Below are 15,038 nucleotides of genomic sequence, written 5' to 3'. Positions count from 1 at the left end.
TGGAATTGAGATATATGTGTTCTCATCTTAGTATTAACAAGAGTATTACTTATTTTATTTTTCACAGTTTAAATAAGAACCCTTTTAAGTTTATATGTCTCACTAATTCAATCGCCAAGCATAATTTCGACACGCATCCGATCAGTTCCGGGTACGGGCGATCATTGAAATGAAGTAAAACAGTCGGGGCTTGGGGGTTTGTTTGGAGTGAGGGTTATTATCAGTCTTGTTTTATGGTAGTGGGGCATATTGCACATACAGTACTGTGTTAAATCCTGGAAAATTGCCCGCCCCCACCCCTCTCCAGCCCTTCCCTTGTACCGCTACCTTTGACCGGGCCCAAGAGCTGGAACAATTCACCTGGATCTTGTATCACACTTGGTCTTGTTTTTAAACTCTTCTTCTTTGTAGGTGTGAGCCTTTAAACACAGATCATTTAAGCTGTTTAAAACAGTAGTATATTATTATTTAAGCTGTAATTGGAAACGCGAATAATGTAGTCCATGAACGGCCGCAGGCAAAACTTCATAAACTCTGAGATAAAAAAAATGACTTAACAATTCAGGGCGGATCCAGGATTTGACAATAGAGAGAGTGTAACTCAGGCACCGTAACCTTTTGACTTTGTCTCTTCCTAATTTCCATCCCAAAATGGTGCCTAAATTGTTTTTTATTATTCTTTTCCTTATATGTTGAAATAAAAAGTAAACTTAGACAATATTAGGGAAGGGATACCCCGCGAGGTGCATCCCCTCCCCCATCCCCCCGGGTTCCTCTTGTGCAATAGCGAAGTTAATTCCGCACGATGTATGAGGAATATACGTTAGAGAGAATGCTAACCACTTTTTTCATGTTCTTTATTTGTGCAGGTATGTGAAGGTGTTGGCTGTTTTGGTGCACGTACTATTAATTTTCAAAAAAGGCTCATCCTGGTATGAGTGTATTGTATAGGTTAAAGTGACTCGCTTATGGTTTGTAAAATGTGGGTTTCTTACAGATTATTTTAATACAAAATAAAGTGTGTGAAATTATCAGCAGTGTTTAAACTAAAATACTGACGGCTGGATTCCTTCACCATATGTTGTTATATGCTTAAATATTGTCTTTGGAAGCAACGATTTCCAAACCGTTACAAACGCATTTCAACAAAAGGCTGATTGGTTGATTGTCATTATCAAGTGATGCTTTAAGGTATTTAATAAATGTTTAAATATCCAATAAAATTGAAGATCCTTGGTGTGGTGGTAACACCCTTTGGGTCGCAGGTTCTTTTCCCCGCCGCACTAATAAACAAATACTAATCGTCTTGCTTGATGGACGTTAAATGGTGGTCCCGTGTGACATTGCTATACACTGGTGCACGTTAAATAACCGGGTTAGCTCTAACCAGGGTTCCATTATATCTGTGCATTTTGCAATTTCCCGTATAAAAAATAATCTTAGTATACATGTTATATTCGTGTTTTCTGGTGTTTTACCGGGACAAATATTTGTTCGTGCCAAATCGATCTTGCTGATTGGCTAATCTACTGCAATGTAGTACATGTGACACTATAGAATTGCCAATATCGTTTCTATTGTTATGCAAGATTCACTGGCCTAACACATACACTCAAACTCCGATTGTATGATTAACTGTGATTTTGGAAGGAGCTTCGATGGTTATATGATGAAGGGTATGTAATAATCATACTGCAGAATAGTGGCTGTAAAAAAACTATTATCTCAGGTATAACATTTAATTAATTAATTAGTTACATCTTCAGTAAAAAAGGCAATTTAGGTGTAAGGATATTGGCGACTAGATCGTCATTTTCATTAACGACTTACCGTAGACTAAGTGTAAATATGTTTAATAGTTGTCCACAAATTAACATTAAAATATCATAAAGCTATTTACATCATTGACTAAAATATATCTGAAAATTGAAAAAAAAAATCAATCAATGATTTGCTTTAAAGGTCATTACAAAGTGGAGAATTTTGCGTATATTATTGCTAGAATAAAAACAATACTATATAATTTGCAAAAGCAAAACGAAAAGGTATTTACCAACTTTTACATTTTTTAGTATTCACAAAGATCTTGGTAGTGATGAACATTTCACCGGATCATATACAACAACAAGTGTAAATATTCTTGGGTATAGATGAGATTATTACAAACAAGAATATTTATGCGAAAAGCTACAGACATTATTATGCCATGGGAGATAATCTTCCCCATACTGAACTACAGAACAAGTGTAGTTATCGCTATTATATATATATATTATTTGATATTCCATACATACAAACAGGGAAAATCAAGATGCGCGGCCGGTGTTGATAAATGGTAGTTTGCGGTAGTATGTAAGGTTGAGCGGTTGGTGGGCTGGTTCCGCAGTCCGATTGTGAAGCCACTCCTCCAGGCACTCGAGCGCAAGCGGCTGGTACTCCAAATGAAACTTGTTGACGAACAAGTGTCTCTTGTGCACGAGCGCCGCGAGGTCCCCGAGCCCAAACACGCACACGCCTCGCACATATTTGCCTTTACACGGGTCCACTCCGCCCCAAGCTGCATGTACAGCCAACCAAGGCTTATCATCAGGCCTACCTGGAACAGAGGTATTTGAAATTGATTCTGTTTTCGAATAAACTTAAATAATCGAAACTAACTGAGAACACAGTGATCTCCCCTACCAGTTCGATTGTTGAGCAGGTGCCACGTGTGTGCTTAATAAATATTACTGAATAGTTATTTTATAATGATGCGCACTGTTGTTTTATAAAAGAAAGCAAATATAAGTCACATACATTACGAAAATCGGCTAACATCGTTTACGTTTTTCAAAAAAACAACAACAGGTAACGCAAAAATGATTTCATGGAAATTTGACTTTTTTAAATTGGGGCAGTCGCCTATCCATATATTAAAACATATAGAGTTTTGTAAGGAAGTGTAAAAAATGAAAGGGCAATACCTTTAAAATATCAAACACGAAATCATTTTATTTTCCAAAGCACTTTTCCTCAACGGGCCGACAGACGGACAGAACAAGGTGATTCCTATATAACTATATACTATATAATATTAAAGATTATCTACGTTTATCTGCATTCGGAATTCCTCGACCATTTTTCATCGAAAACAACCTCGTATGTATGCTGATATATAATTACTTCCTAAAATTTAAAGAGTAGTGTTATGACATATATTTTGTATAATTAAGTTTAAGTTGCCAGTGAGGGGTATACTTGCATAAACAATTAAGATTCCAAAGAGTAAAGTCATAAAGTTTAACTACTGATTGAAATTACTACGCAATCTACTTGCAGGGTAGTTTAACCGCATATATTTCTAACATTGTAACCGTCCGAATATCCGAGGTTGTTTTCGACGAAAAACGGCCTCGGAGTTCCGAACTGTTTATCTACTGGCTGAACCACTAAAGCAGAATGTGCCCTTCCGCTTTCCTCTGCTGTTCGATACCAAAAGTGACAAGGCAACGTACTACTACACACAGGGCACAGAAGATAGAAAATCAGGTCTCTATGTGCTTATCAAATATTGCTCTCTCTGAACCAATTTGTGACCACTGTGCGGAAGAGTAAACTCAACTTAATAATTGCTTAATCATTGCTTAGTTATCTTAGTTATCTATTAGATTTCATTGTTGTTCGTAAAATGTCATAAAGTTTAAATTGATTTACTACTTAACACCCAAGTGCAAAAACAATTTAACTGCATTAAGAAATGGAAGCGGTCATTGAGTTGTTGCATTAACGTGACGAGTTGTATTTGTCTTAATGTCTTGATTATGTTTGAAAATGTATATATATTCATATATCAGCTGCGCTCCATCAGCCATGTTCTGTGTTTAAGTACGCGAAGTTTGTCGATGGCATTAAACACACGAAAACAACAACAAGACAAAACATAGATGACAGTTCCAGAAGAAACACAGCATGGATAGAGCACTTTTTGAAATGAATCATGAAGCTGACAATTTAAAATACAGATTTAAAGTTAAGTCACCATTTTCAGTACTTACACTATGGAAAAGTAATACACAAGCGAGACAAATAAAAGTATGTGCACTTTTACGAAAGTACACTCAACACAATAATATTTAATGCATTGTTCTTTAAATGAATTTCTTCAATGAAATACTAGTACTTCCGGAGACCAAAATATGCATGCATTTAAAAAACAAAACAAAAAAACAACAACAATATCGTGGCAAAATGAGTTTGAATGTTCGAATTTGAATCTTTTTTTAAAAATGCATTCTCTTCATATAGTATGAAAACATATAGGGGCCGTCGCCGACCAAATGACAAAATGATATGCCTTGGAATTCGTTGTAACGACAAATCGTGCTATATATCGAGACTTAGCGTACTTAGAATCATAACGACGATCTTAGATGGGAATGATACATATTTAAAGATAACCTTCTACCGTTAAATTATACTTCGTTCATTTCAACATACTCGTGTTTCGGATTTTTCGAACTTTGATCACAAAATGTACTCATTCCTTTTAAAGAAACATATTTGTATCTTTGGGCAATAGAAAAAGTTCGTTGTCCTGTCATTACCATTTACGTTTTTCGAAAGATTGTGATATTGTCAAGCGTTTTGAGTGGATTAAAACATATGGACATATTGAATGGTGAGATAAAAGCAATATTTACTAGAATGTGTTTAAATTGAAATGTTATGAAGTCAAAAGAGATAATTGACACGAACATACCATGTGACATCAAGTTTTTCGAGTTTAGTTAGCCTTGTTATGTCGTTGTACGTACATTTCCTGCATTATGTAGGTGTCTACAAAGTAGTTTTCATCATGCTCATTTTTGTGATGTCCTTGGTGAAATAGATTGCCACAATGGCATGGGTAAACCGTAGTATGTTATTCTAATTATAAACGCTTCGATAACGTGGTGCATATTTATAGTATGCTGACATGACATAATGTAAAACAACACAAGTTGATTCTACATTAAGCTAAAGTTTACTTAAAAGCGAAGATTTTCAAATCGTACAATTATATCGACAAAAACTGCGTTTACGTGGAGTTGTTAATTTAAAAAGTCTTATTTGCCGGAAATGCTCGACTTTTAATTGAGTTCATGCAACATCTTGAAAAAAATGACCTGTTAGTTTAGCATTTGATGGGATTTAGATTAGAGATCACTAAATAAATTTCCTATGTGTTCTTTTTTGTCAATTGACCTATTGGCACGCGAAATACAGCTGATTTCTGGTGTTTTACAACACCAACCACCATGTATTGGAAGAAAGTTGCACTGATGTACTAAACATTAAACAATGTTAGAATAAATATGAGTATCATACAAGAACGTTACCGACAAAAAAACCGGTGTAGGAGTACAAACAATATAGTGAAAAACTGTAAACAAAGCAGTTGATCTAGCATGTTCAGCGTGTTTTTTTAATCACAAACCATTCAGCTCAACTAAACTAATGCCTACTCCCTGGGCCTCCTAACCTAGACCACGTGCTCCTGAAAGATATGCAGTATTTACGGTCATGGATGTTAATGGCCCCTAAAAAAGACCAAATACTTAAAAAAGCAAATATGTAGCGGCATGCATCTGTGTGGCCCCATTTTACTAGACCATTCCCTATAAGAGAGTCATTATGTAGCGACAGTCATGTCCCTGGGCCCCCGCTTCGTAGAAACGTTCATGCCTTTACTAGACCAAGTGCTCTTGATACTCATTTTGCATCGGCATGCGTGTTCATGATCTTTTGAATGTCAGTCTAAAGCGAATTCATAACTTGCTTTGCGGGCCGATGGATCATTTCATGTTCATGTTTGCTAGATCTAATAGTATGAAGCTAGCTCCAAGACTGACTTAACTGTAAAAGTATGGGTGATGAAGTGTGTGTGGGTTGCATGTGGGCCCCCTCGTGCATATCTCTACTACTGACCTGAGTAGTGCGAGCCCGGAGCCTGGAGGTTCTGGTTGTACTGCAAAGTTGCCCAGTAGTACTCGTCCGGGCTGTGCACGTCTCGCATCCAGTCCAGTAGCTCTCGAGCCGCCTTGCTATGGAGCATCCATTCCACAAACGCCCGGCTGAACACGCCGTATGCGCTTCCCTTGACAATCGTCACATTTGACGGTGGATCCACCAGCTGGTAGTTTGTCTTATATATGTTCGGTTTTATTTGTTTTTTTGTAACTCGTTTATAAATGTATCTAAATTTGAATCTATGCTCTAGTCGTCTATTGCCTGTAAGACCTTCTATATCATTAGAACCGTTGTATATTTGTAAAATTTGCACTATCTCTTTGTTCGTTTTGATCGGGAACTGCTGACTAGGAACGTTAATAAAATATTGCCAATCATTGTTTCTCTGCATGAGATCCTGCATACAGTTGATATCCGCTTGGAGGCGGGTGAAGCCGGCGTATACCACGTATTCCTTCCGGGAGACTACAAACACGTTTGGAAAGCAGTCAGCTATGCCCTGGACGGCCTGGTGAACCTCCGGCCGCGCATCCATGTCCACGTGCAGACAGAACACGTTCCGTGACGTGTAGAGTGCACGCATTAGCCGTTCTGCTTGTTCTACCTCTTTGTAAAGCAATATGCTGTATGCCACTGGAAACCTCTCCTCTTCCGCTGAGAGAATATAGCTTCTGTAACCTTGGTCATCTTTGAACTTTTCACAGTCCATCGTTAGTTTGATATATGAAGTCTCTGATATATTGCTTCCACGCACAAACCCGTCTTTCTCCATAAGTTCCCTGCCTTTTGTAATCTCTTCAAGATCTCCCCTTAGGACAGCTTCACAATTAACTTCAAATACTCGTCGCCCAGCTGTACGGAGTACTTTAGGAAATTTTCTACCATTTACAATGTCTTTCGCAGTTTGTCGATCTGTACGAGTTGTATTCGCGGACAAGTGACGGAGACTTTCAAACCACCTCTGGTTTAACATGGAGGCCGGCTGGTGGTCGGTTGACAAACGGATGGACATGCGCAGCACCACACATACAAGCAGCACCACAGCCAGGGTAGGTAGCCGAGACCACGTCCACCTCATATCCGACCCCGTATGCAGTCTGCAACAACAAGAAAGCGACTTGGAAACAACTTTTTTTATTTCTATAAATCATTCAATCTTTTATTGATTTTTTTGTGTTAAGCGGTTGCAAAAGGCACACTTGCAATTTCTTGAACCTACCATCCAATTGATGCAAACCTAAATCATTTACATTCGAATTTATTATACTTCAGAGACTGCACAAAATCAATAAAACAAGAGCTTTAATATATCAGTTCTTCTTTACGCGGTGTTTAGAGGTTAGAACTGTTAAAGACAAAAACAATCTTTGTTTTTCTCAGGAGACGTTTTCACGTGGACATTTTTGTCCAATGCCTAGCGGGTTAGCGGCTGGAAGGAAGCGGCTGAAAATAGCGTCCCATATGTTATGATATCTGAAGTAAGCGGCCTCGAAGTTAGGCTGTGTTAAGTCAGCAGCCTGTCGGATAGGACGCCAATGATTAACTGTTGTCTGTAGCAATGACATTTATGTTTCATTGAATATACCGCAACTCATGCATTTTTCCGTTTAATAAACGAACGTTCCATGACTATTAAATTAAATACAAATATACCGCATAAAATTGCGTACAGAAATAAAACGGAATAAATTTTGAACTTTTAAACATGTTTTTCATAGAATATATTGTTGCAGGTAGGCTGTTGAATTTACGCAACTATGGCCCATGATCATGGTTTGCAAGCGAAAAGACAGAAATTGTACACTAAAAAGTAGATCAAGTAGATCCAGCAAGTTTAGCCGTTCATAAACATTCAGCTTCAAAATCTATCAATGCGGAATGTAGCAACTGGTCGGAGATGGTAGTACCATGCTTTGATTCACTGTCACGTGTCATTTAAAATAAATAAGGCATGTAATAATAAATAGGCACTTTCGAATAGGACACCTGCCATTAAATTTCAAGTGAAGCTGTCGCCAGCTAAATTTGCTAAGTTGATAGGCCCGATGTAACATAAGTGGCATCTCCTTATGAATATTATAGTTAACTCCTTACATAACGTTTCAATACTCTGCAATGCTGATATGTATTAATGTTTGTACTTCTAAATGCGACATATATATACGTTGATCATTGCTGTCGCATTTAGAAGTACAAACATTAATATATATATATATATATATAGTGTAAGATAAAGATGTATCATGTGTGCATTACTGTCACTTTTTTTTGGAAAGAAACCGGTCAAAAGAGTCTAGTCATCTTGTAGAGAAATAAAGTTTGATATACATGCAATTGTACTGCCTGTCACGTATATTAAAATTTGAATAACATTTGTTGTTCATTTCCTCCAGTTGGGATGTTTTTTTTATAAACGCTTATTCAATACTACTTTGGTCGCAGCTTAGACATAATTTTTTTGACAGATTAATTTAACTTAGTTTGTTATTGTTGTGTTGGTCTTCTTATTATTTTTGAACTATTTTGCATTAAAAATATGCATATATCGTACATGCATGCCGATAATAATATCGGAGATATGTCATCCCAAATTTGAATAATTTTCTTGTTTATGAACGCGACAACTTTCTAATGTCATCTGTGTTTTGTTCTCATTTTTCTCATGACTGACACAATAACTTGTGTTTACAAAGGTAAAGTAATGTATGTCTTAAAGACGCACGTCTGAATAGTTACGTGATTCGATTTATAGGCTCTTAAGTATCAACTAAACGCCTTCTTAAAATGTACAATCTGTTTATATAAAAAAATTTATTATAATAACGCTTTCTTAAAACAAATGTACTTAAAATAATTATTACCTGAAAAGAGTTATATAACTCGATGTATACTATCACAGCCTGTTCTTGCTTTTATTCTTGTTTCATTACAAATGCTTTTATATTTGATTTTACTTTCAATTATTCAGACCTGCAAAGATATACAAATTGTCAGTTAAGAACAAAGACTAGCAAATCACTCAGTAAGTTCCCTTTGACATCCTTGTTTTGTTTCGTATGCATAGTCTCATAAAAAGGACTTTGAATTTCGTATATCCTTTTGGCTATGAATCGCTTTAAACAATATGCTATCACGTGTATGGTTGTAAAACACAAAATCAAAGCTTGAGAACAATTAGGTATTGTCCAGGTCCGTTTCATATCCATTCACTGAAATAAGTTTATTTTTGTTTTTTAATCTAAAAACTCGTTACAGAACCCAAATCGTTATCAAAAATCATACATATATGAGGTATCTAAATGTATTGTCAACGAATATCCACCAATGGTATACTGTTATATTAAGTTTATCCATGCATGCGGTACAATGATTGATACTTTTTCTCAAACGATCTTATAACATAACCACATGTATAGCGTAATGATACGGTATTCGAATTTTTTCTCGTAAGTATATGGTGCATTTTCTAAAATACAAAAATGAAAAAACACAAATGATATTTGATACTTTTACCTAAAGTATCAAATTTCATGTAACTTCAGCTCTTTCTTTGGTATTGAAAATATGACGTCTAGTTTTAAGTAACATAAAGGTCGAAGATTAAAACTATTTAAATAAGCCTTATCAAGTGTGATTTGGATGAGTAAAAACAGTTGTTCGAGCTCAATTCATTCTTTTGAATAATAAATATCGAAGCCACGAGTGAAAAAATAGTTTTATATGATCACAAGCAAAATAAAAAACGATATTACACTGATATAAACAAATAATATGTTAATTTTATGTTTTATTTTGGAGTTTTATTAGTATTTCAATTAATTTTCGCAATTTCCCACTTTTCGTTTTTTTTAACCGTAACCCGTGGGACGACCCTCATGCAAATTATATATATATAATAGCAGATGACGTAGCTGTTCATTTTCTATTTCCGGTTTGTTGAGAAAAAATTATCTGATATGCAGTGTTATAGTTTATTATTCGCTCTTTTTAGTGCAAAGAATTTATGAACATTATTCAATAAAGTTTTATCATTGCATCTATATTCCAAAAAATATCAAAAATTATTTTATTTTAAGCGGGACATGAATACATAACCAAATAACAACTCCGCCTTTTATTGTATGGAAATATGAAAGGTCGAAATGTGCAAAATATGGGGATAATCGTTGGATATAAAACTAGTTTTAGCGTGTGTTTCATGATACATGGATATTTAGTCATCTTACTGTAAGAGATCATTGTGTTTTGCTTGAAAACATGTCGATTTTCAGGTAATGATAAGGACCACGCTAGTTTGTTGACAAATTTTGAGGCGTGGGTGGGGTAAAAAAAATATCAGTAAATCTGCAAATTGAATTTCCGGGAAGTTCGTATTACGTATTACAACGACACATATTTCAAAATACATTTGAACGATTGTTACGGATTGGTTTCGTTATTGATGTTGGTGTTCGTACCAACTGGGGAAGCGAAGCTCATATCCATTTTTCAATTTTTATTGAGAGGTACCAGGTTATGTCTCTCAATCCGAAACACGACCAGAAGACAAAACTGTAAGATAACCAGAATGACTTTTGGAGTGGGTGCGCGAGAGTGGGCATTTTATACCCGTGTTGGTGTAAATTACTCTCAGAGCGCAGATCTTACAGGTAAGTCATAACCTTCTTTCGTCCTAACCAAAAATGGTTGGACGATAGATGAAATTTGCTTAGTCAGGATAAGATTTTGTTCTAGAACTTTTCTTGTGGGCAGAGATTATTAACCTGTACTAGATACTATTATTCATTGAATAGGTTGTGTGTTATGAATATATTTACGGCATTATTTATGAATAGATTGAGGAATAGAATACGATATGATATTCTGGTACAGCAGGGTGATAATTTTTCAGCAATCTTACGAATTTGTTACTAAGCTATCAAAAAAACTTTTTAGACCCATGCAACTCCAAATATTACCTGAAATAATTATACCAAAAACAACCATATGCTTAGAAAAGTATATTGCGGCTACCTTAAGCTCATCCCGTATGTATTTAACACTGAAGGGGCTCTATACAAGCAATATAAGTGCATACAAGTGCTAAGATATATCATAGTGTGACATCGTTACCTCGGCTCTATAAAATGCCATTTAGTCCGGACTTACATTCATTTTGGTTACAGGGAAGCCTATTCAGTGTCCAATTTGTCACGAATGGGTTTATTAAAAAGTGAATATGGTGTCAAAATAATATCATTATGTCTGCATTACCAAGCCTATTCGGTAGCAAATAACCCCCTGATAAACCCTCTTGTGATAAAAATGCTGACTATTCAGAGCAAAAAAGGACGTTTTATGCCCTGTCCATGATCACTGTGTGACCCTATTTGACTAGAATTTTGTCCATTCAATGCAAAACAACGTCCCGTTATCTCTTTTTAAGACCACGAAAGTGTCCACTTCATCAAGGTGTGTTTGCAGAAAATATTAATGCCAAACAAATCAATGATAGTATATTCCTGCATGCCAATCAAATAAACATCAGCCCATTGTAATTTAATCCAAATACCAGCGTTACCCATAACGTCATTTGTGACAAATGTGATGAATTTGATACTAGGTAACGGCAGACATTACTGCCTGTCGCTCTTTGAAGCGACAATCTCCATATTGCAGAAAAAGACAACTCATATGGTTAAATTTGGGGGTTAGTCTCAGAGAACCAAACGGTTCATAATCCTCTTTGGTGGAGTGACTATTGGTGATTCACAGTCTATGTAAACCGCTTTCCAACGATAATTGTCCTTTAGTTATTGAAATCATTACACAGATTGACGGCACGGACATAAACCCTGCCAGACATTAGAATGTCTACTGGTTCAAAGTCAACACAAAAGGATAGGTTACGTAAGCTATTGTGTTGTTCTTTTATCTGAAAGACGTTCGTACTTCATGCAAAGTGAACAAATGTGACGGTTATGACCACTTTAGGTTGATTTTATAATAAGTAAATTATGTTCGTTATATAATTCGTACTGTTGATGTTATTTTTCAGAGATCCAGTAAATGCAACTGAATTCATTTAAAGTTAATAGTGGGTGCACTCAAACCAAGGCACCAAGCTATCATTTTTATAATAGCAAACTTCATCCTTACGTTTGCTTTTCCAGTTTTTATTATAGTCTGGGCTGTTGTAAGAGCACCATTACCTATACGCAAAGAAAGCTTAGCATGCATACCTTGCGCCAAAATGACTTCCAACGCTATCAAAATCCTAGGCACAGAAGCTGCTGGTCGTTCTGTTATAAAACAGAGAGACAATGGGGTGTGTTGCTGACCTGTCAATAGCATTGCTCAGATGTTGTTACAAAAGGTAAATAATAAGTACATTGTTCATTTCAGAAGTTCAATTATTCAAGACCGAACCCCACGAAATAACGTAAGATTGCGAATCAAGGTTTCAATTATTGTATCACACTCGTTTAATTATCTATATAATACATAATAACTACAGCATGCAACAACTTGAGCTGTTTCCCTCCGCACGGTTACTTGCTGCACTGTTGCCCGATGACAGTACATTGGCAGAACGATGCAAATACGGGGTTTCAAGCTATCGTCCGTAAGGCGAAGGCGATTTGCTTACAAAATACAGACAGAATGACACAATTTTATTATACGAATACCGGGTTTACTGTTATCATTTTAGTTAATCCGTTCTACAAGACGTGTGTTTACAAAATGCAGAAAGAATGGAAACATTTTGCTTCACTTTGTCGGGTGTTTTTTAGATGGGGTATAATTTGACTTTGATAACCAAGGGATTGTGATTGTCACATTAGAAGAAGCGGTCTGAAATTGTTACGTATAATAAAAAAACTCATTTACTTCCTTTTGGGGTACGGGGCATCTCTACAGTAGTCCATTTAATGTATAGTAACCAATGCGCAATCGTTAACAAAATGTTGAAAAGGCAAGAATTGATTATTACTCAGAGAAAGTGGAATCAAGTGAACGGAACAAAAAAGTTTGTTCAAAATGACGAAACATCTATTGAATGGCCCAAGCAAAGTTGCACTTCCATCGGGTACGAAACCAGAAGTACTAGCACAGAAGTTCAGCGATTTCTTTATAGATGAAATAGAAACAATCAGAACGAATATTTCATCTCAGTATCAGAGTGAATCAGTACCTCGAAGATCGACGCACAGATTAACGTGCTACTGCGCGAATGGATAATTTTATTCTAGCAATAGCGGAGGAGGTGAAAAAGCTTGATCAACAGTCAGCTTACAAGTCTTGTTTTAGTACAATGATGCTTTATATTATGAAACTCTATGATCACACATTTTAAACCTTTTATTTTATAGGGTAGACTGTGTGTGATGTTTATAGTTTCAAACAATGACTGCATCGTATCTTTGAAAAGTTTTTGCATTAGGTGCTCTGAATTGTATTTCTCCGTCTGCAGATAGAGTTGGGATCTCTAATCATATCAGTACTTGATGTTTACCTATAAGTTTGTTATTATTTGTTTTATTGTACAAGTTTCCTCAAGTTAATGCATACTTTGATATGATTTACCTTTTGCGTTTTATCTTAATTTAGGATTCTTAGGATAAGAGTGAGGTTTGTGCAATTAAACTGGTTTAAACCCCAAGTAAATTTACATTTTACTGACCGTTCCAAGGCGGTACCTAACAATCCTTGATAAACATACCTAGTTTTTTATTTATATTTTGTATGTACTGTGCTGCTTGTAGAGTTTTGTGCTGTTCTTCCATGTTTCTTGTTTGTGATTTTATGTTCTATGTCTTTTGCGTTTACCCAGTGCCATTAAACCGGGTTTATATTTAAACTTATTGCTACTGAGCTAGTTTCTGTAGCTTTTCGCATAAATATTGTGAATTAGACCCTCTTCCTACATAGCTCTTGAAATCGTGTATAAACGAACTTCTACCAATTTTGCTGAAAATTGTTAACAGCTCTCTACAAAGTTCAATCGTGCCTAAATCATTTAAAGCATCACGAATATGGCCATTGTTAAAAATGCAACTGAAACCGCATTGGTAAAAGTTCAAAACGGCATTCTCGAATCCCTAGACACAGGTGATGTCACAATATTCGCGATGCTGCATTTGACAACATTGACCACCCTTCGTCAAAGACTCGAATTTGACTTTGGATTTGCTGATAAATCTTGTCAATGGAATGAATCATACCTAACAGACCGCTTCAAAACGGTATGCATCGACGGCAAACTCTCTGAACCTGTCCTAATGAAATTCAGTGTTCCTCAAGGATCGGTACTGGGCCCAAAATTGTACAATATGTATTCTAAGCCGGTCAGGTATATCTACAGTAACCATGGTCTAAACCACCATTTTTATGCAGACGACTCCTAACACCATATATGGTTTAAACCAGCTGACCAAGCATCAAAGGTAGTCACAATCACGCGAATTGAACAATGCCAAAAAGAAATCATCTCATGAAGAATTCAAACATGTTAAAATTGAATGCAGACAAAACTGAATTCATTCTTTGTTCAAGTCAAAAACACTCAAACTTATTGAAAATCTAGAACTGGAAATTGGCGATTCGAGCATAAAACCATCAAAAACTGTCCGAAACCTTAGTGTTACGCTTGATTCGAACATGCACATGGACCAGCACGTTAATTCGTTGACTCGAAGATGCTTTGGACAAATACGACAAATTTGTCACTTTCGGCCATATTGGACAAATGATGCCACCAAGACCCTTATAAACTCGCTTGTGACATCACGATAAGATTACTACAATGCGCTCTTGTATAGGGTGCCAAAATCAACAATAAAAAAGTGTTCAAAACACAGCTGCACGTCTCATTACGAAAACAACCCGTTTTAAACACATAACACCAATCCTTAAAGATCTTCACTGATATAAAGTTTCATTCAAACATTCAAGACCTTGCATGGGCAGTCGCCGGTTTACATGAGAGACTTAGTAGAGGTTTACCTGCTAGAAACCTGAGATCAGCAAGTACAGCAACCATCCTTGTGCCACAAAAATGTCGACTGGTC

The 15,038-nt window shown here is 36.1% G+C and overlaps 1 protein-coding gene across 2 annotated transcripts; it reads right to left on the bottom strand.

The window, feature by feature from the left end:
* Window positions 1–1,876: 1,876 nt before the first annotated feature.
* On the bottom strand, window positions 1,877–9,417 carry LOC128227805 (beta-1,3-galactosyl-O-glycosyl-glycoprotein beta-1,6-N-acetylglucosaminyltransferase 3-like). 2 transcript variants are annotated; one of them, XM_052938670.1, is made up of 3 exons: window positions 8,850–9,417; window positions 5,947–7,085; window positions 1,877–2,596 (listed from the first exon to the last, which is right to left on the bottom strand). In XM_052938670.1, exons 2-3 carry the CDS (start codon window positions 7,064–7,066, stop codon window positions 2,307–2,309), a joined length of 1,410 nt encoding a protein of 469 aa, XP_052794630.1. In that variant the 5' UTR covers window positions 7,067–7,085; window positions 8,850–9,417; the 3' UTR covers window positions 1,877–2,306. The 2 variants fall into 2 exon arrangements, with proteins under 2 accessions (XP_052794630.1, XP_052794629.1); XM_052938669.1 differs by having other exon boundaries at window positions 1,877–2,592.
* Window positions 9,418–15,038: the final 5,621 nt, after the last annotated feature.

Source organism: Mya arenaria, chromosome 3 (genome assembly GCF_026914265.1).
Source record: "Mya arenaria isolate MELC-2E11 chromosome 3, ASM2691426v1".
Taxonomy (NCBI): Eukaryota; Metazoa; Mollusca; class Bivalvia; order Myida; family Myidae; genus Mya; species Mya arenaria.
This window is presented reverse-complemented; position numbering and strand designations above follow the sequence as displayed.